Below are 21,570 nucleotides of genomic sequence, written 5' to 3'. Positions count from 1 at the left end.
TTGCGGTTAAATAAGGAAGAAGCCTCTCCTTAATGATCTTCTATTTTACGTGCAAGCTGAAATCTGTGCACAGATTTTAAAATATTGCTTTTTGAGCCAGCTAGAAAGTATTTGTATGTATTATCTATTTGCCTGCTGCTATAAAGCAAAAGTCATCAAAGGTTAAGTTGACATTTGAAGGTGAACTGACCATTTTTCTCATATTTCCAAAACTCAAAGTGCAATCTGACTTCAGGTTATTTTACCACTTTCTGTACTCCGGAGAGGAACTGTTTGTGGAAGATTTTCCTAAACATTGGAACAATTGTTAATTTAATTGTAATTTTAAAACAAATCTAATATATTGGAGGTCATACATTGAGAAATTTAACTGCGTGAGATATAAATAGTACTGTAAAGTGGCTTAAGAACAAACGAGTTTAAGATTATCCCAAATACAGTAAATAGGTAAACCAATTTATGCTGACTTTGCCACATGATCAGGGTAACCTTCCTGCGCATGCGCAATTTCCATTAACAATCGCCAGAGGTACATCGGTGAGTGTTATAGTATTTTATTTAGCCAATATTTAATTTCGCTTTCTGATCATTTATTATAGTCGTCATTAAAGCGGACAGGATGGACATTGTTGTTTTACCTCGATTTTTAGCAGTTTCAACCTTTCTCGTTTAGTGCTAACTGCCAGGGCCTCGCGCTCGTTATTGAACTAGCACGAGGCTAATATGGCAACAAAGCTAACGGTTTGGAAATGCTAGCTGTCTGTTGTGCAGTTGCAGTCCCACTGTTGAATGTGCTTAGAGCTGAATAAGGTGCGTTTGGATAACGTAAGAACAGTCATAAGAATATAGCGTGCAAAAAGATTTAATAAAATGCTAATCACTACAACAATTGCCGCTTCAGCTTTCGCCGGACAAATGTGAGAATTTGTGCTACTTTACCTGCTAAGACTGCTCAACTGTCACCCTGGCTAATGTTAGCTAGATTGACCGTCGAGTTCGCTGCTGTGTCAGCCTCCGTTGATATCTTAGAAAATTATTTATAAAATGTATTAAGGGCTTTCATGTTCTTAGGCCATATTTGTCTAAATTCTGAAAAAAATAGTGCAATAAATATTATTTGCTGATTTGCCACTCTAAACCCTGTTTAATTTACGAGCTTTTTAACAGCTGCTTTGTCTGCATTATTATTGCCGTAAATTATCTGAAATTATCAATAATTTAATCGCTTTTCTTGCGATTGAAGTACATTTGCAGGAGAATACAACCGTTCCGTATAATAGTTTAAATGTTTGTTTTGTTTTTGTTTTTGTTTTTTGTAAAAAAAGCTGATCCTCTCCGTTTCCCTCTGTAGTACACTATAAGAAGCTTTTTTACTTGTAAACAGTCTCAGTAACTGCATATAACAGGGGACATCTTGTGGCTAAAACCCACACAGATTGCAGAGGAGTACTACCACCTCCACGTCCTTATGTAAATAAACGTTACAACACAGTATTTGCCAAATTATAGATAACTAAATTTAAAACGTTGCTCACCTATACCCAAAAATGTCCTTCTTTGTTATTAAAAGATAACCAAGACCGCAAATAAAAACCCACTGAAGCTACATGTGGTCTTTTTTTATACTCAGTTCATCCTTTTAATACAGTTCAAATTGTATATCCATTGATGTTACTAACATTATTAAACAAAATTAATCAAATTTGTGTTGTGTAATCAAATTTACTAATCAGATTAGTGTTTACTAATTTGATTAGAGATAAGAAAATTAATGAACATGGCATATTCATTAAGCTTAGGAAGTATATATTTATAAGCTTCAGAATTATCTTTGATGAGCATAAAAATGCCATAATTTGCATTGTTTCTAACAAAATTAAATTCACATAACATAAGCGATAAGCACGTTAAAACTCTGGATAATAGTTATTTTATCTTGCTAACTTTGTTTTAAATTTATCCATTATTTACTTCAAAAATAATGCTCATGTCACCACTCTAATCTCTTGATTGTGATGCAAATGATTTTGTTTATAAGGTAGTTGTCCTTTATACCATGCTAAACATTTGCTTTGGACTTCAGTCTGTCTTATATTTGATTTATGTTTTTCAGCAGCAAACAGAGAGCTGGTAAACAGAGTCAGCCCTAACCCTGAATGAGTCATGGCCCAGTTCGGGGGACAGAAAAATCCGCCATGGGCAACTCAGTTTGCTGCCACAGCTGTGTCTCAACCAGGTCACTCAGGACAGTCTCTTGACCTCAACAGCCTACACTGTAAGTAAGGCAAGCCGAAGCCTCCGGGCAGATAAACACTTGCTCGTAGGTTTCTCGGAAGATGTTTCACTTTGGCACATTTTGTTTCTAATAAATGGTCTTTGTTTGTTTGTTTGTTTTCTACCTATTGATTATATAACATGATTGCACCAATCTGAATTAAATTTGTATGCATTTACCAGCAATTGAAAAGCTGATAGTTGGGGGAAGGTTTATATATTGAAACATAAAAGCAAGCACTATTGGTGATTTCTTAATCAGCATTATTAATGTACGCTTACAGATAGCAGTTTATTGTTGGGTCTGAATTGGTTCTCCTTTACAGTAACATTATATGTAGCAGTATCTGTCTCCTCATTGTTATTATATTTGTTGTTTAACTCTTGCAGCTCTAGGGGTGCAACAGCCGTCTCTCCTTGGGGCGTCTCCCTCTGTGTACTCTCAGCAGTCAGCCTTGGCTGCAGCTTCTCTCAGTAACCAGTCCGCAGCAAACTATCAGCTGTCTCAGCAAACTGCTGCTTTGCAGCAGCAAGCTGCAGCGGCTGCCGCAGCAGCTCTACAGCAGGTCAGTCACAATAGTTGTCCAGATCTCAGGCAGCGATCTGTTCATCTTGTCACTGTCTGATGTAACACTTTAACCACTGGCTATCATCCTGTCATTGTTTGCAGTCACAGATCAATTCAGCACTTCAGCAGTATCAGCAGCAGCAGCAGCAACAGCAGCAGCAGCAGCAACAGCAGCAACCTCCCCAGCAACCACCTCAACAACTGTATAATGTACCTCATCAGGTGAAAAGCAGTCTTGTGTCACTTTTTTGAGTTTCTGGACTAAACTTTGTCTGAAGAAGAAGGTATTCTAGAGTTTTTTTTTTAGATTTCTTGCAGCAGCGTATTATAACTTAGCTTTTTTTAATTCATTTTGTTATGCTAATATGTAAGATCATATATAAACAAGAGTTGTCAAAATGCAATAAGAAAGACAAGACAACTCTCTAAGTTAATAAAATGATCACACTTGTCATCCCTTCTGTTCATTTCACAGCTCCCTCAGCCTCAGCAGGCGCTGATCTCTCAGGTAAATCCAGAGCATACATACAAACTGCTTTAGTGTTTTTCTTTCAATGTTTTGATTTTTAAAGAAGTAGGAAAGCATTTATTACTATTATATGTCAATTTCTGTCCTTGTAGCAAACAATGTGTCTATGAAGTTGAGAGATTTTAATAATCTCCATCTAACCTTTAGCCCCCCGTCGCATTGCCCACCAGCCTGAGCTTGTCCAACCCTCAGCAAACGGCCCAGATTACTGTGTCGTATCCAACTCCACGTTCAAGCCACCAACAGCAGACGCAGCCTCAGAAGCAGCGAGTCTTCACTGGTGTTGTCAATAAGCTACATGACACGTTTGGCTTTGTAGATGAAGATGTCTTCTTTCAGCTAAGGTGGGGAAGTGTTATTGTTAGACGGTGTGTTACCTTGTAGAAATGAAATACTAGATATAGTTATATCTATTTTAAGATACTATAATGTTACACTTTGTGTGTAAATGTCCTTCTTTTAAACGTTCCATAGTGCTGTGAAAGGAAAAACTCCCCAGGTTGGTGACAGGGTCCTAGTGGAAGCTGTGTACAACCCTAATATGCCCTTCAAGTGGAATGCCCAGCGCATCCAGACTTTACCTCAGCTGGCAAATCAGTCGGTGAGAGCATTCACAGCTTTATGTACTCCGTTAGTCCTTTTTATTTCAAAATGCATTTAGGTCATTCCTGCTTTGCTCTTTTTTTATTTGTCTCATTTTCATGGATAGCAAATTATTAAAACACTAAACGTCATATATAGAAAAGTTGACAAGTTTCAATGAATTTGTTAGGTTATTACCTTTTAATTACATTCTCATTTACTTTAAATCACATGATGTTGCACATTATTTAAAAATGGGGATATAAAACCAACTTATTTGCGACTGGTTGAGTCTCGTAGAGTAGAGTTCGTCTGGCTATTTGCCTAAGTTTATTTGTCTTTATTGCTCCGAGTACATCTTGTAAAGTTTGCTGACTGTCCTCTGCAGCATGCCTGGTGTGATGAAAATGCCAGCTTACTTATTTTATTTCTAAATATCCAGAACAGGATTTCCCCAGGTTCATTTTAAACTTTGGAAGACCTTAACCTTGTCTTTTATACTGCATCACTGTTTTTCTTTTTTTTTTTTTTTTATCCTTTCATCTTTCTGACTTTTTACTGTTGTGTTCTCAATCCCTCCTAGCTTCAGCAGCAGCCTCAGCCTTTACCTCAAGCTTCCCCACAGCTCGGCAGCCTTTACAATGAGCCAGGAATGCAGCTCCGCTACACAGATATGCACTCTGCTGCGGACAACAGACAAAATGTAACCATCTAGTCCTGAAATACACACTCTTGCTCACCCATTAGATTTTTGCATCTGTTTCTTGACTTTTGTTTTACGTGCAGTATTAATGGGTGATAACAATCTTAACAGTGGTTTTTTTTACATTTTGTTTCTATATTTCTCCTACAGAAGCTGCTGGTTTACTGTCATTATGGAGTGGGGCTTAATGTTTCCTTAGATGTTGATGTAAAATTTAGTCATTGTTTCTACTGCAAATTTTGCTGACGAGGAATCATTTTTGCAGAAAATGGTGTAAAAACAAGTCAAAGGCATGACAGTTTATAAATTCAAAGATTTCCACCGACAGTTCCTCACAGTTTGAGGGATTTCAATCTGTGAAGGAAATCCTCAAGTAACTGAAACCTTGATTATTTCTATTATGTTCTTTTAACATAGGTTCTTATGGATTCCACTGAGGTTTTAGTTGTGGGTTAGAGTAATCAGATTACATTTGCTGTTCTTTTTTTTTGATCACCCTTGCCACAGTTTTGCATTGATTCAAAAATACATTTAGTTACCCATAAAGCTTTATAGACCTAAAAATGACTTATTAGACCAATTTATGTCATGTGAACAGAAACTGTTCTCAACTGCATGCATTCATAGACACAAACATTATTATTTGTCCTTTTTAAGAAATATTTACCCAGTTGTTGAACTTGCATACAATATATTCTTGTTTTTGAAGCATATCCATGATTACTCAGACCAGGGGTTCCCATACCTTTCTGAGCCGGGGCCCCCTAAACCACATTAGATTCTGGCCGGGGCCTTCCTTTGTAAACCCACAGACAATGGTACAAAATGTAAAAAAAAAAAACATTGAGTTTTAGTCACTATTCAATAATTTGAATAATGAAGTGGGATGACGATGATAACCAGCTAAAAGTGAGTTTTCTTGGCCATGAGTCCTTAAGGGGTTTTTTGCAGCAATGTCCTCCACAGCAGGGCCGCTGCACCGTCCCTCCGGTTGCTTTCTTGACAGAAACATTTCGATTTCTGTCAAATTGAAATGTTTGACAGAAGCAATCTAGATTGCTTGCTCCTCAAGCAGTCTATGAATTTGACAATCGTAAAGATGATGGTGACGTATAACTTTTTAATAAATTATTTTAAGTTATGTATAATAATAGTAATTTGAAAAGTGATTAGAATTTATATTAAAAACAGTTCTAATCAAATATATAGAAAGAAACTATAAAAAAGTACTTGGCGTATTTCTTTCACACTAGGAAACTACATCAAACTGTACACTGCACTGGTTATTGGCAGGACTGAGAATGTGGGATGACATGACATTTAGCATTTTTCACTGGCACATTGGTGACATTTTATTTGATAAGTCGAGACCATTGCCCATGAGATGTATCGCTGCAAAGAAGAAAAAAAAAAAAATAGCTGATGTTGCCTAACAATGTGGTATAAAACCAACAGAGATTCACACCCTGTTGATAAACGCGCTGTTGCACAGTAGGAACTGTGTTAACACCTTAGAGTTCTAACACATTAGAGGTTATGGTGAACTTCAAAGGTGTGATAACCGAGACTGAAGTTAAAAATAAATAATAACCCCAAATGTTCCAGTTCTACCACATTTCTACTAGGGTTATATTTGGGGATAATGTTTTTTTCTTTTTCTTTCAACAGAACTTAATGACTTCTGTTTAAAATTTGTGCAGTCTCTCCTAAAAGGACCATTGAAAAGCCTTTTATGCCAAGCAGTGTTTTTGTTATGGTTTTAGTAGTTATGAACACATCTGTTTTTGTTTTCAGATATTTTAGTCTGTTGTAAGTGTTTGGGATTGATTAAAATAGAATAAATATCAGTATGTTTTACAACTTGGGAAAAAAACAGCAGATGTCAAATTCTTTTGCTAATATTAATGTGATACTTTTTTTACAACTGTTGTAGAAAAAAAAAAAATCACATTCCGAACTTTCTTACATTGACATCTGCAGCATTCACTTTAAAAGATAAGCATTGCTTGGTCTGTTTGGAGGGAAATCATCAAATTACAAAATGCAAAAATATTAGTTTTCATAATTATGTTTAAAGTTTAGGATAAAGAACAAGACAGAATGAAATCTAAAGCTCTTCTTCTGTTTTAGGACATCCTGTATGAAAAACGAGATTTCTCCAGGTCTTTGTTTCAAGCAGCCCTGTCAGACTTTCTCCGAGCTTCTGTCTTCTGAACAATTACTGATCCACAGTCTATCTGTTTTAGCAGTTGTTTTGTGCAGTCTTTGGCAAGTTCGAGGTTCATTCTGTTCAACCTTATTTTTTTATTTTTTTTTTTTAAAGACATTTCTTTCCCAGATTTAAAAATCTTTTCATGTGTTTTCTTTTTTCCTCCGCTCCCTGTTTGGTGTAGAGCCAGGCTCAGGCTTCTAACATGATCAAGTCAGGCCCAACCATGTTGCAGTCGCTACCTCCCCCAACCACGTTCAGTGTTCAAGCCCAAGCCCCCCCACCCTCCCTTCTGCAAGCCCAGCTGTCTGCTGCCTCTCTGGCCCCTCTCCTTCAGAACCCCCCTCAGCCTCTGCTCCCTCAGCCTCCAACCAAAGGTAAAATCTCACGCTTTTGTTTTAAAAGTTGATGCGGATTGCTTACTTTCATTATGATCTTTTTTTTTTTTTGGATCCGATTTTAATTTCAGTTTGTAAAACATTAAACCCATAAAGAAGCTTCCTTTTTTTGTGACGTGATGAGTGTTTACCTCTGGGCCCAGATGTATTTGCTGGCGGTTTGCTTCAGCCCCCTGTGAGAATAATGCCGCAGCCACAGACCCTCCGACGAATCGAACCTCCGACTCGTTTCACCACCCGAAACGATCGAGGTCCTGAACTCATCCTCCGGACTAAGGAAGAACGCAGGTGCGAAGTTTTACAGTCTGAACGTAGCTGTTGGCTCCGTCTCCGCCACATGATTTAATCGCTGGGGTGTTTTCATGCAATTCTTTAGCAGAGACAGAGACCGTGAGCGGAGGCGATCTAGAGAACGCTCTCCCACCCGCAAACGATCTCGAGACCGCTCACCGAGACGGGAACGCTCCCCCAGACGTCCACGCAGAGTGCTCCCACGCTACACGGTCCAGTTTTCCAAGTTCAGCTTAGATGGGTGAATATGATCGCTGCTTACTGCGTTGACTGCAGGAATAGATCAAGAATACTTACCAGCGTGTCAAGAATGTGATTGCTGATGTTTCAACTGTTCTTTATGTTCTTCTTCAGCTCCAGCTGCGACTTGATGGAGCTGAGGCGGCGCTATCAGAGTCTCTACATCCCCAGTGACTTCTTTAACGCGGTTTTCACCTGGGTGGACGCCTTCCCTCTTACAAGACCCTTCCAGCTCAGTAACGCCTGTAACTTCCACATCTTGCACAAAGAAGTAGATCCTCCGGTGAAAAACACAGCTGTGCTGGACCCTCCAGACGTTAACCACACATACAGCGCAAAGGTACAATATTTACTGATAAATGTGTTGAATATATGCTGCTTTTTTAAGCTTATAAAATAGTCAATGTAAAGAATGTTTTAAGATTCCTTTCTGAAGACATTTTATTTTCATTGAGGGGAGGGAGATTGAAACTGTGAAGCAGTTTTTATGTTCTGTTCAGTCAGGAAACATCAGTGACACTCAAACCTATTCGTTCTATAAATACTAGCTAATCAAATCAATCTGACTCGTGATCAGAGTCTAAAACAACCTGCTGAAGTTTCAAAGATGAAGACGGGCAAGCTCTCGGCTGTCTGATTGGGGTTCAGTTAGATTAATATACAGATGTGTATTTCTAAACAAAAGAACCCAAAGAGGTGTTTGTCTTTGTTTCAGGTGATGCTGCTTGCTAACCCCAGTTTAGAGGAGCTTTACCACAAGTCGTGTGCTCTGGCCGAGGACCCCCAGGAAGTCAGAGACTCCTTCCAACATCCTGCTAGGCTCATTAAGGTGTGTCAGACCCTCTCTGCGTTTTCACGATGATGTATAGAAGCTGTTCCATTGCTGAGCAGCTGTGTGGAAAAATAATGACTGATGTTGGCTCTTTGAACTAAAAAATTATTTTCCTTTGTAGTTGTGGATTCTTTGCGGTATGAATATTTCTTCTACCTGCTGGCCTTTTCTGATTCCTTTTATGTCTTTATTGTCTCCGGTTTTCACTCTTTGAACCTCTTCAGCATTTTTCTCTTCCGTATTTCAACCTAACTGTTGTGCTTTCTTTTGCTCCCTTTCCTCTTCTCCTTCAGTTTTTGGTGGGCATGCGAGGTAAAGACGAGGCCATGGCAATCGGAGGTCATTGGTCTCCCTCTCTGGACGGGGCGGACCCAGAGAAGGACCCGTCTGTCCTCATTAAGACAGCCGTACGCTGTTGCAGGGCACTCACAGGCATAGACCTTAGTCTGTGTACTCAGTGGTAAGTACTGCTCTTCTCAGAACTTTCATTTAAACCTCTATTTACAAAATGTTTGCTTAAGAGTTAGTTTAACTCTTAAATTTTATAGAAATGATGCATTTCATTTTTTTCTTTTTTTTTTTACATAAAGCTTGTTCAATATTACTTGTCTCTCTTCTGCATTATTATTATTATTATTATTATTATTATTATTATTATTATTATTATTATTCTGCTGTTAATTTGCAGTTTATTATTATTTGTTGTTCATTGTCCTTCTGGAACTTGTGTGTGTTGTCCTGGGTCTCTCCGTGAGATTCTGCTCATACGTTTTGTTGTGATAAAACCCAAACGCATGGACTTGGTGGCTGGAAGCTGTAGCCTGGAGCAGAAGACCATTACTTTGTCTTTTTTTATTTTATTTATTATTTCATCATTTGTTTTCTATTCTCCCTGTTAAATATTTTATATATTTAACTGGCTTTCAGTGTCTCTTGATTCTGTCTCTCTTTGCACAACTCTAACGTAGTGCATTAAGTGTATCCTAGGTTTAATGCAGAGCGCTCATCCAGTAATTGGCTGAAACTGTAACGGGGTTGAGTTTTGGGGTATTATTTTTTATTTTTTGTCATTGTCTGTTGTTGTTGTTGTTGTTGTTGATGTTTTCAAAATGGCTGCCGTAACCTGTGACAACAGATGAAGAGCTGCAGACTGGGTCCATTTTGTCTGTGCTGAGTGTTGTGTTGGGAGGCGGGTCAATGCAATGATTTCGGTGATCATTCAGTGACCGGATGGGAGGGGAGTAGCTGTAGAAGGCTTGCCCTAGAAAGGCTCGCCTTTGATTCTGTGCCGTGACCAGAATGTTTCTTTCCAATGCACCCTCTTCCTTTGCGACAGGTATCGCTTTGCAGAGATTCGCTATCATCGGCCGGAGGAGACACACAAGGGGCGGACAGTCCCCGCTCATGTGGAGACAGTGGTTTTGTTTCTTCCGGATGTTTGGCATTGTCTTCCTACCCGCTCAGAGTGGGAAGTGCTGTCACGGCGACTCCGGGAGCAGCTGGCTGAGAAGCTGTCGGCCGAGCGAAAGGAGGCGGATGGAGAACAGGCACTGAACCGCTAATCCTTCTCTTCTCATTTCCGCTTCTCACAGGAAGGCACAGGAATTACAAAACAGAAAACACACACACATCGCAGATACACAGCAGAACAAAAAGCACAGCGCACCCTACAGACACATCAGTACGAACACAGGCATATTAATGCTCCACCAAACCTCACCTAGACTTCTTCTGTTTACTCCTCCTCCACCTGCCCCCCTTTTTCCTCCGCTCGAACTCCTCCATTCCTCCATCAGCACCTCCACCTTCCCTCACATCCAGCAGACACATACAGTGGAAGCAGTGAGACTAGGTTGTGTTGTGCAGGCCCCAGTCGCAAATGGTAAAACAGCTTCCAGTTCCCTGAACACCTTGTGATTAGGTGCTGTTCTGATGCTGCGATTTATTTAAATTTTCTGTTAACTTGTACAGCCTAACTGGGCTTTTAAAAGCTTATTTATTAATTTGTTGAATCAATTTGAACCAGCGGTCAGTTCTTAACTCTGGAACTCTTAATTTCAAAACAAGCTGGAAACTGTGGAGCCACTTGCGTGCACATAATGTTTGTTGTAGAAATGTGTATATTTATAATTTTTTGTTTTTTTGTTCTTCACATCAATTTGATACCTTCTGACAACGAAAAGAGAATCTCCCCAAAGTCTTGTTGCTTGTCTGTTCGTATTGTTGGATTCAACGCTCTCATTTGGACTGTGCATAGAACTTGGTTTTTCCAGGGCCGTATTTTGGACAGAAGTCTCCTATATGATGTAGAGATGTAAAACTCCTAAGTGGGAATTCCCCAGACTTAGAGCATGTTAGGGCTACCCTATCCTCAGTTCACCTGATGTACCCACACGCCTTTTGGTCATACCTCTCATTGATTTTTGACCTTTTTTGTGTTCCACAGATTGATTGATTGGCAGCTGGGGGAAATTTCTGTTGTTTTTTTTAATTTTTTTTTTATGAGAGCTAGAGAGCTTCCCTGTGGTCGCCTCAGTAGCAGTGGACTTAAACACAGCCAAGCTCACTAGAACAAGGCAGTGAAAGACAGATGAGACCTTGCTTCTTGCACGGATCAACTTTGAAAACTTATTAAATCCATGAAATGTGCACTGACTGTTGTCCTACCTGTCCCCCCCCCTCCCGCCTTCTCTCTATTTGAATAATTTTTTTTATCAAGGAGGAAGAGGAAAAAGATGACGAAGAGTCTAAGGATGTCAGTATTGCCACTCATTGGACTAAACTCGACCCGAAATCAATGAAGGTTGGGTTCAAAATGAGAAGAAAATTGATTCTAGAACAATGTTTCTTATATATACTTATAATTGCATGTGAATAAACAGTGTTTTGCTTAATTTTTCATTATTTTTAAGTTAAATGTGCAGTAAAATGAAACAAAAATATGTTTGCTCCTCCTGTAGGTCAATGACCTGCGTAGAGAACTTGACTGTCGCTCTCTGAGCTCAAAGGGATTAAAGTCCCAGCTCATAGCGCGCCTCACCAAGCAGCTGAAGGTGGAGGAGCAGGTGGAGGAGTCCAAAGAGCCCGAGAAACCCGAAGTTAAAGTAGCAGAGGAAGAGGAGCCGCCTCGCACCGAGGACGACAAAGAGGTACTGGCTCGACTGTTCACGAGGAAATGGTCTAAAGACGTTTACAGTCATCTGGTAACAACTTATTAATGACGTCGACACATGAAAGTGCCTAAAAGTTAAACATGAGGGCAAAGCTAGTAATTTAAAATGATAGGAAAATAGTTGAGCTTCTTCGTTTCCTCAGAAGTGGGGAAAAAAAAAAAAAGGTTTTAGTGAAGATTTTAACGTTTTATTGTGATTTTTTTAACAAAGCCTTCGGTCGTAAGGGTTTTCGTTGATGATGTGAGTAATTATTATAAATGAACCTGAAACATCTATGAATTTGAAGTTGTATGAAAGTTTTATTTTTCTGATCGTGTAAAAAAAAAAAAAAAAAAGATTGTCGTGTTACTGCTCTTTCTCTATTACTTGACTTAAAGGGTGAATACTTCCATTGGATTTTCAGTCTTTTTCAGGAAAAAAAACAACAAAAAAACAAACACTTTTGATGTTTTTCTTTGTAAGGATGATGAAAAAAAGAAGCAGGAGGAGCTCGAGCGTCAGCGGAGAGAAAGGCGCTACATCCTTCCCGATGAGCCCACCATCCTGGTGTACCCCAACTGGGCTGCCAAAAACGGCAAATTTGACTGCAGCATCATGTCCCTCAGTGTGCTGCTGGACTACAGACTGGAGGACAACAAGGAGCATTCGTTTGAAGTAAGGCTCTCTTTGCCTTTTAATGACTCAAAAGGAGAAACTTGGATACAAAGTTGAGATGGAGAATAAAAGAAAACACTACAGTAACTACAGTATAGTTACATTTAAACCTCCCCCCCCCCCTGCAAAACTTCAAACTTTGTGTTTATGTGTAGATCAATTGGACACACTTTTTCTCCTGCAGAGGTTTATTGTCCTGTTTCCTCACAGGTTTCCCTGTTTGCTGAGCTGTTTAACGAGATGCTGCAGAGAGACTTTGGCTACCGCATCTACAAAGCGCTCGCTTCCCTTCCTACAAAGGATGAGAAGAAGGAAAAAAAGGTCAAAAGGGAGGCAGACAAGAAGGACGCTGAAAAGCGGGAAATTAAAAAGGAAAAAGAGGAAGAGACTGAGGAGCCGGTAGCAAAAAAGAGCAAAGACGATGAGGAGGAGAAAAGAAAGGTAGGTTTAAAGAGCTTAATGCTTTTCTTTATCTGTTAAATGCTTAATAAGTGGCTGTAAAATAATGAGTGATGTTTTGACCCAGTACGATGACAAAACCATCAAAAAGGAGGAGTCTCGGGACGACGACGAAAATGAAGACGAGGGCAGCACAGCCAATGCTGAAGAGTACGACCCCTTAGAGGCTGAAGATGCAGAGGATGATGATGACGACGACGATGGTAAACTACACAGCTTTCGTTTCTCTTCTGTTCAGATTTAAAACGGCTTCATTTTATTTGAATTCAGGTGTTTATTAAATCTGACCCCATGATGTAGAATATGATTATTTTTTCTTTGTAAGACAAAGACGACGAAGACTCCAACGACAGGGACAGGAGAGACCGCAGAGATGACCGCAGGTCATCGAAGGACAGTTCCTCTAAAGACAAGGTCCGGCCTTCCTCCTAGCAGCCGGGTCATTTTGTTACCAACGTAGAGAAACATTGTTGTTGATTTTCTTGTTTTCTGCACCAGGAGAAGAAGCAGATGGTGACCCAGAACAGGGATCTGCTCATGGCGTTTGTCTACTTTGACCAGAGCCACTGCAGCTACTTGCTGGAGAGGGACCTGGAGGACATCCTGTACACTCTGGGTCTGCATCTTTCCCGTGCACAGGTGAACAAAAACACTTTGACTTTCTGGGGTCTGTTGCATTATGATGCTGCCTTTTTAAAGATTTTTGTTCTTGGTTTTTGTCTCATGTTGATTTCTGATTTTAGATCAAGAAGCTTTTGAACAAACCTGTGGTCAGAGAGTCTTGTTATTACCGAAAACTGACAGACAGGGGAAAGGATGAAGCGGCTGCCTCCCTCAATGAAGCCCATATAGAAAACCTCACAGGTGACTCGTGTGTCTAGTGTGATAAAACCACCAATTTTAATAACAAACAGAAACGTTTACTAATGCAAACTATTTGTCTTCTTTTCCTGTCAGGTAACAGAGCTCTGCTTCCCAGTCCGAAAGCTCCTGCTTCATCAGAGGCGAGTGAGTCTGGTAATCTGATCGTGTACAATGGAGCCATGGTCGACGTCGGCAGCATGATGCAGAAACTGGAGAAGAGCGAAAAGGCTCGAGAGGAGATAGAGCAGAAGCTCATAACTCAGGATGCCAAAATGGGTAAACAGTGGATTGTGGCTTCTTGTAGTTTTGTAGGAAACAAGCTGCACAATACCAGAGTCTCTTCAGGACAATGTTTGCATTCAATCTAGAATTTCTTACTGACACATTAGAGATAACACTGTTACATTGTAATTTCTGACAATAAAATGTAATTTTACAGCTTAAAAAGCAGCAAAATGATCCACATAGTTTATTACTGACCACATTGGGTTTAATAACAAGCAATGGTACAGTTTAAATTGTGAGGTAACGCTAAGTAAAAATACTACATTATCACTACAAACTCTAACGGGGGTCAAATCAAAAAGTGTATTCCTGTCAGGTTGTTTGACAAATTATGTTGGCTGTTAATTAAAATATATAACACACAGTAAATATAAATCTGTTTACTTGGAATGAAAACTAGAAACAAAAAAGGCCTAATTTTGCAAAACTCCTACCACTAGATGGCGTAAAGGTCTTCCAGCATAATGTATAATGTGATTCTGTGGAAATGGTCTTGAGGTGAGTTTGAGAGAAATTCGAACCACTAAAAATGCATTCCATGATCTAATTGACACGACTCCAAACTTCAGAAAGCAGGAGGAAACTCAATAAAAGCACTCGAAACTGCGGCAACGGTTGAACGTAAAGTTTTAGTGGTTCTCAAACTGCAGCGTTTTTATCCTACTACCCACTAATCTCCACGTTACGGTGTTTCAAATTATACTCCGTGTTTTTTGTAGCCAACGGTTTAAGGTTTTGATGGTTCTAGCATTTTGCGTGAGTGAGGCATCCCAACACTGTCAGATCTTTGCTGTGAGTCTGTAGAGTTTATGACTGTTTGTCACAACCTTAGTCACTGTGTTTGCTGTAGCTAAGAGACCATCCCTTTAAAGAGCTTAAAGGTGTTTGTTTTACTTTCTGGTAAAGATCGCTCTCACTGTGAAAACAAATGTTACTTTACTTTATTACTGATGTAGATTATTGAGCATATAATGAACATATATGCTGTAAAAAGTTATTTACTGTGAGGAACAAACTTAGCTTTTATTTCCAAAGTTTTTTTTATTTTATTATAATTGACTAGTGGTTTGACTTTTTTCCTGTATTAACTGTATTGCTATTGATTAATTTCATTATTTAAGAAAGAAAGTGAAAGAATGATCATATTTTGTATATATAATAAACCTAGCTCTTTCAATCTTCATTCCTATGTAAAAGCAAAATTTTATGCTTCGCTGATCTGTCAAAACACTTCAACTGCAACGTATTTAAATCTGAAAAGTGTGATATATTCATATGTCGGTGATTAAAATTAGCCAAGGATGAGGGCACGTAAATAAATGATTCAAACCCGTTGTTCTTCCTCTCTAAACGAGTTTAACGTCTTGTATCTCAAATGTTTAAGCTTGTTTCTTTTCAGCTTAGAAAAAAACCAGAAGCTGACAAAATTATCCAACTTTTTTCTCATCCTGCATCTTTTCTATTTTGCTAAATTTATGTTTTAAATTAAGCCAAACTTATTGCAAACTTATAACAAACAAATATTGTTTGTTGCCCTCGTCCTTAAATGTGATTTTTTAATTTTTATTCCCAGAGGAGGATGCAAAGCTTAAAGCTCAGCTAGAACACGCCAACAAATCCCTAAGCAAGGAGTTGGAGGAAGTGACGAGCGCGCTCAGCCGAACCGAAGAGACTCTGAGAGCCGTGAAGGAGAAAAAAAACGTCTATTATGAGCTGATGAGCAACTCGGCCAATTCCTTGATGACCACGGTCAATGGGCTTTTGGATGTACTAAAGAAGGTGTGCAGTGGTCAACATCGTCCTCCATAGGCTCATGTTTTGTGTGTCGTCTATAATAAGCTCACACACTCTGATTGTTGTCGTTTCTTTCAGGATCAAGTAGGTGATTCTGGCGAGAAGGCGGCAGGCGATTCCATTCAGACGTCGCAGACAAACGGCGCTGACGAGTAACTTCGGATAGATGAAGCCAACCTGTAATGTTGATCTCAAGTTGTAAATATACCCTGAAAGTGTCACTTGAATCTGTTTTAATTGAGCCTTTTGTCTCCCAGGTATGTGTATAAATTAACTGAGAAGTTTAGATCCCCTGCGTGAAGTTTGACCCCCTTTTTTGTTGACTTTTCCCGTTGAGTCATTTTAACCAGGACAAAAGCGTTGAAGCGCTTATTTTCAAACTGACTTAGGTTCAGTTGCTAACATTTCGTTTTGCTGTTGCTTTAGCTTGGTCATGGCCAATGAAGTGCTGTATTGTGGATTTAAATGCCAGTATGTGTGAGTGGTACTTGAGGTTTTTTTTTGTGTTTGTTTGTTTTTTGTTTTTTTTTTAACAAGCAATAATGATGCTATTTATGTGCTGGATAATTCATAGAGAATTATAATGAAAATAAACTGACTGGAGGGAGAAGGTGTGGAGGAGCTTTTTGTGGTTTTGGTTAAAATTTCTCTCTGTCCTCTGTTTGCTTCAATTATGTTTAACAATCAGTTAGTGGTTCATCTGTTTGACTAGTTTAACAAGTTTCTGTTTGGGGTTTTTTTGTTTGTTTTTTTTAAACACGTATGGCTATGCATGGCTCCTGCCTCTCTTGGACCTTTGTTCTGACTGTATCCACCCACTGACTGCTCCGCCAGCCACAGTGCATCCTGTCTTTACTGTGACAAGCATTTGCTGATTTTTTCTGATGAAAAGGAAACGCGACATGAACCCAAAGTTAATCTCAATGAATGTGTGTTCAGCTGAAGGAATGAGCATTTTGAAATTCACCTTTGAACTGTGTGCTGGTTTCTGTTGTTTCTAAGAAAATTTAAAAGAACAAAAAGAGGCTTGGTTACATTTAATGTTCTCCAAAGTAGGCGATTTTATTTTTCTATTGAAGATGTACTCTTTGGATGTCTTGTGCAAGAGTAAAGTGGTCCTTTTAACACTACATTGTGTCTGTGTATGCATTGCTTAACAATAAAATACAGTCTATTTAAATTTATTTTTTTTGGGGTGGGGGGAACGATCAATTTTAAATTTATCAAAGAAAATTGAGGCAGGAGACATTGCATCCCTCGCCAGAAGATGGCAGCAGAGTTTACAGCCTGTGAAAAAGCAAGCAGCTGTAAAACCCAGGATTCACAAGTTATTTAAAAAAAAAAAAAAAAAAAAGATCACTTGCCATTTTTGAATGGTTGCCAAAATGGAGACTTTAATTAATGTTTTGGGCATCAACTATTTCCTCTCTGGTCCTTTTACTTGGACATTTTCAAAGAAACGGCAATTTATCCATTATTCACTCAATGTAGCACCGATATGCAAGTCACTCAAGCAAATGGAGCAGTGAACTTGTGAAATTAATTTAAACTGGAGTCCAAAACTTTAATGTTCTAGTCATTTTTGCTCCAGCTAATTTTGTTTTTAAAGGAAATCTAAATTTTAGACTTCTATTTGAATGATTTACAGTCAAAACCTTGAAAAAAGGATTGTAAAACTAAAAAAATGGACAAAAAAAACTTCAAAACAGTGACGACACTGCAGACTTGACTTCCTTCAGGTAATGTCGGTGTACAAGATTCAACAATGGGAGAGAGGATGCACAAAAATGGCCGCCATGGGAGAGAAAAGAAAACGCCAGAGTTCAAAAACATAACAAAGGCCTGTCACACATTTAGCCAAAAACATCTTGATGACTTTAAACAAAATATTCTGTTGAATGAGGAGAGAAAAGTGAAGACTTTTGGAAGGAGTGTGTCCTGTTTCATCAGGCTCAAATTAAAATACATCACTTACTAGTAAACATGGTGGAGAAGGTGTGATGGTGTCTTGACCTTTGAAATGCTTTGATTATGCAGCAAAACAATGAAAATAAGTAAGCTCTTGTGTTTTTCTTCATTGTTTTAGCTGCAGAAAAGGAAGCAGATTTAACAAATTTGTCTTTCCAACAAGCAGCTGTGAAAGTACCTAAACATCCCAGTTAAGTTGCTTATCTGTTGTGTGTAAGCAGCAATAGATCACTGGGTTTCGCTGCCTTTTGCTCGAGCGATTCATCGGTCAGGTTTAAGTGGCTTACGAACCCAAAACAATGTGCCTGTGAAAATTGTCAGGTATTAAAACTGAACTGAAAATCTGTTTCTAAAAAGCCACAAATGCGCAAACAAAAGGGTTGATTATTATTTACACTTGTACATCTTCCGTTTTCTTTTCTGTTGGCGTTGTAAAGCACAGGGACCTGTAGGTGCAAGGAAACGCTGAGCAATGACTGTTTGTCCAGGTCTGCTGTGCCGTTACAATAACAGAAGCAGTTTTGTGGTAATGGCTGAAATCTTTCCACACATCCAGAGTTGTCACACATACTGTAGATGACCTCAGAGGTTTGAGCCATATGAACTCGTCGAATGACTCACATCGATTAAACAGGTGGTTTCCTCTGTTTAGACCAGAAATGAGACCAGAGTCTTTGTTCCTCTGTTTCTGTCTGCAAAGCTGTTATACAGATGTGAGAAAGTCTTGTGTTTGTGCTGCGTTTCTTGGTCAAGACCACATGATTCTGGTCTGCACTGGCAGAGAATCTCTGGTCTTTGCCGCAGCAAAACAACAACACGCCACCCCCCCAAAAAAACAACAGATTTTCTATTTTATTGACAGTAAAATTATATGTACTATCCGTTTGTGCTCTTTGAAACAATTCAGCTGACAAAAAAAAACCATTTATGATCAGCTCCTGGCTGCACAGTAAAGTGGTTGCTAGCTATAGGCTTCACTTTTTTAAAAAAAACTAGAGAGGTCTAACTGTTTCTCCTAATTTAATATTCAAACTACGTAAATAGTTTTGTTTCTGCCACCTCAGGGTTATCAGTGCCACAACTTGGCCACCTATGACAAAACTCTGATTAAACTTCTTCACAAAACACATATCATGACACAAAGGTGTTTTCTCCTTTGCCTGACTTTTGACTCCACGTGAGAGTTTTTAAGAGGTCAAATCATTTATCAGTAACGTTACCCGTGAAGTTGGAGAGACATTTTGTGTGTGTGTGTGTGTGTAGATCCATTTCAGATGAGGAATATCATTAATGTTGCATGTTGTCAGAAGAGGAGCGGGGAGGTTCCTGCCCATCGGCCTCTGGCAGATCGCTTACCTTTGAAGCTTTTCTTTCCTTTAATGGGAGTTGTTGTTTGTGGAAAGCAGAGTTTGTTCTCCAACCCTTTTTGGTCACAAGGAGAAGCGCACACCTCCACCCTTTCCTCTGTAAAACTGACCTTACATTAAAAGGCCATCAGTAATTATAGCGAGCGATTCATTACAACATCATGTTTAAAGTAGAAAAGCGATTGCATTACAATTTATTTGATGTATTTCATGCAAACTGAGATTCGATTTTGAAATCGATAAACTCTTTCTTCCAGAGGAATTTGTGAAAGTTGTCTTACACATGAAATTATATAGAACCCACTGGAGTTTCAATGAATGTCTTTTTTTTATCTTCTTTAGGCGTTCGTGATCATCTTTTCTTCATATGGACACGTGTAACTTCATGAAAGAGAAACTGCTCTACCTATTGCTTCTCAACATCCTCTGAAACAATTCAGAATTTTTTGAGGCGCCGAATATTACATCTGTTCCTCTGACAGATTGAGAATGAACCAATGTTTTAACAGCCACCAAGGAGAAAAAACATTTCCTGTGGCTTTTCCATGCCACTTCCTGGAGAACAATAACTATCTCCCACTGCGAACGCTCGACAAACAAGCCTCGTTTGTCTCAGACGTGAACCACACTGCGCTCCCCTCACACTCCGGTAGCAGCCGTGTGTGATTGTTTGCTGAGTGGTCATTCATAGGCATGCACGTGTGCGCATGTGTGAAATAAGACTCCAGCAGAGAGGACAGGCCAGGTAACCCCATGCCCAAGGAGAGACAGACGGCTTTTGTGGCCACTTCCCCACCCTGGCCCTCTCTCACCCCTGCTGGTATCAATTGGGCCACAGGTCTGTTGACAATCAGGCCGCTTCATCGAAGGACCAAAACTTCCTGGGGTTGGGTGGGGGGTTCGGCAGTTCTGGCTCAGTAACTGATTACTGCTGGTGAAAATCCGACCTGTGGAGTCAGAGTATGCAGCTGTGGAGCATGTGCAGAAGCATTGTGAGCAGAACCTGATCTGATGACAGTGTTTTATGAAAGCATTCATAAACCTTGGACTCTTTTCACATTTTGTCCAGTGGAGGGAGATTTTTCTCATCACAATATAATCCTGAAAAGTGTGGCGTACATTTGTATTCAGCTCCTTTGCACGGCACTTCAGAATCACCTGTTGCTGCAAATATATGTCATATATATATATATATGCACCATTTACCAGCTTTGCACATCTGGTAGAACTGGGTCTCTACTTATTTTTGAAAAATAGCTTAGACTCAGTCAGATTGCCACAAATTTTTAATTTGATTCAAGTCTGGGAGACTTACATATGAATATACTTAAACTGTCTTATTGTATATCTGGCTGCATGATTAAGATCATTGTCTTGGTTTAGGGTGAACATAAACCCCGGTCTCAGGTCTTTTGCCGCCTCCAGCTCATTCTGGGGTATTCCACTGTAATCGGAGGCAGATTACTGTAATCTGAGGCAAGAAGGGATGTTTAGTGCTTCCGCTGACTCTTGGTCAGCCCGGAGGTATCCTCATAGGTGGGCACGCCTAAACATACCTCCAAACAGAGGGACCCAGAGAGACCCTTTTCTTTAAGAACAAACAAAAATAGCTGTGCACAATTATGATCTAAGGACAGTTCCAGATATTTATTCAATAAAATAAATGTCACACCCCCTAGATTAAAATAGAATGCATGTATGAAGTATGATGCAGTCCACATTCCTTAGATGAAACTATGAAATATTTGTTATACATTTTAAAAAATTAATTCATAATTTTATTATTATTATTATTATTATTATTATTATTATTATTATTATTATTATTGTTGTTGTTGTTGTTGTTATTATTTGTATTGTTATTATAGACCTATCCAATAAATTAAATAGTATTGAAATGTCAATTATTTCAGGAAATGTATCTCCAAGTGAACCACATTATAGAAATTAAACTGACGTTTGAAAGCCTTTATTTCTGTTAATGATGATGATTTTTTTGTTTACAGCTAATAAAAAAACACGACATATAAAACTAGAATATTGCTTCAGATAAATAAAAGACATTTTCAATACAGAAATATGGGTCTAATAAATTTAATACCTTTTTTCAGAGGTTGTTTTTTTTCCCACTACACTTTTAGTTTGACCAACACAACTCATTTATTTAATATATTCATTTATTTGATAGGGACAAGTGTAGCAATTATTAATAAAAAAAATGGCTAATTTGCATTGCCTGTCCCTAGAAGTTTCTTTAATTAAACAATTAGTAAAATCTGAACATATATTCTAATTTATTGAATATGTCTGTATATGCAGTGTTGTTAGGCTGCAGTGTACAGTGAGTATTTCATGCAGTGCCTACACTGTTCACAAACAC

General features: G+C 38.9%; 1 protein-coding gene across 4 annotated transcripts; it reads left to right on the top strand.

Annotated features, from left to right (window-relative positions):
- Nucleotides 1-468: 468 nt before the first annotated feature.
- On the top strand, nt 469-17,035 carry ccar1 (cell division cycle and apoptosis regulator 1). 4 transcript variants are annotated; one of them, XM_044137501.1, is made up of 26 exons: nt 469-537; nt 2,114-2,275; nt 2,665-2,840; nt 2,945-3,064; nt 3,318-3,350; nt 3,519-3,715; nt 3,846-3,972; nt 4,537-4,656; nt 7,050-7,242; nt 7,407-7,551; nt 7,640-7,795; nt 7,909-8,134; nt 8,510-8,623; nt 8,920-9,086; nt 9,963-10,173; nt 11,346-11,429; nt 11,587-11,775; nt 12,262-12,453; nt 12,664-12,894; nt 12,980-13,115; nt 13,238-13,326; nt 13,411-13,551; nt 13,656-13,776; nt 13,870-14,052; nt 15,635-15,840; nt 15,934-17,035. In XM_044137501.1, exons 2-26 carry the CDS (start codon nt 2,164-2,166, stop codon nt 16,009-16,011), a joined length of 3,747 nt encoding a protein of 1,248 aa, XP_043993436.1. In that variant the 5' UTR covers nt 469-537; nt 2,114-2,163; the 3' UTR covers nt 16,012-17,035. The 4 variants fall into 4 exon arrangements, with proteins under 4 accessions (XP_043993436.1, XP_043993437.1, XP_043993439.1 ...); XM_044137502.1 differs by lacking the exon at nt 469-537 and adding an exon at nt 712-810; XM_044137503.1 differs by lacking the exon at nt 469-537 and adding an exon at nt 900-917.
- Nucleotides 17,036-21,570: the final 4,535 nt, after the last annotated feature.

Source organism: Gambusia affinis, linkage group LG13 (assembly GCF_019740435.1).
Source record: "Gambusia affinis linkage group LG13, SWU_Gaff_1.0, whole genome shotgun sequence".
Classification (NCBI taxonomy): Eukaryota; Metazoa; Chordata; class Actinopteri; order Cyprinodontiformes; family Poeciliidae; genus Gambusia; species Gambusia affinis.
This window is presented reverse-complemented; position numbering and strand designations above follow the sequence as displayed.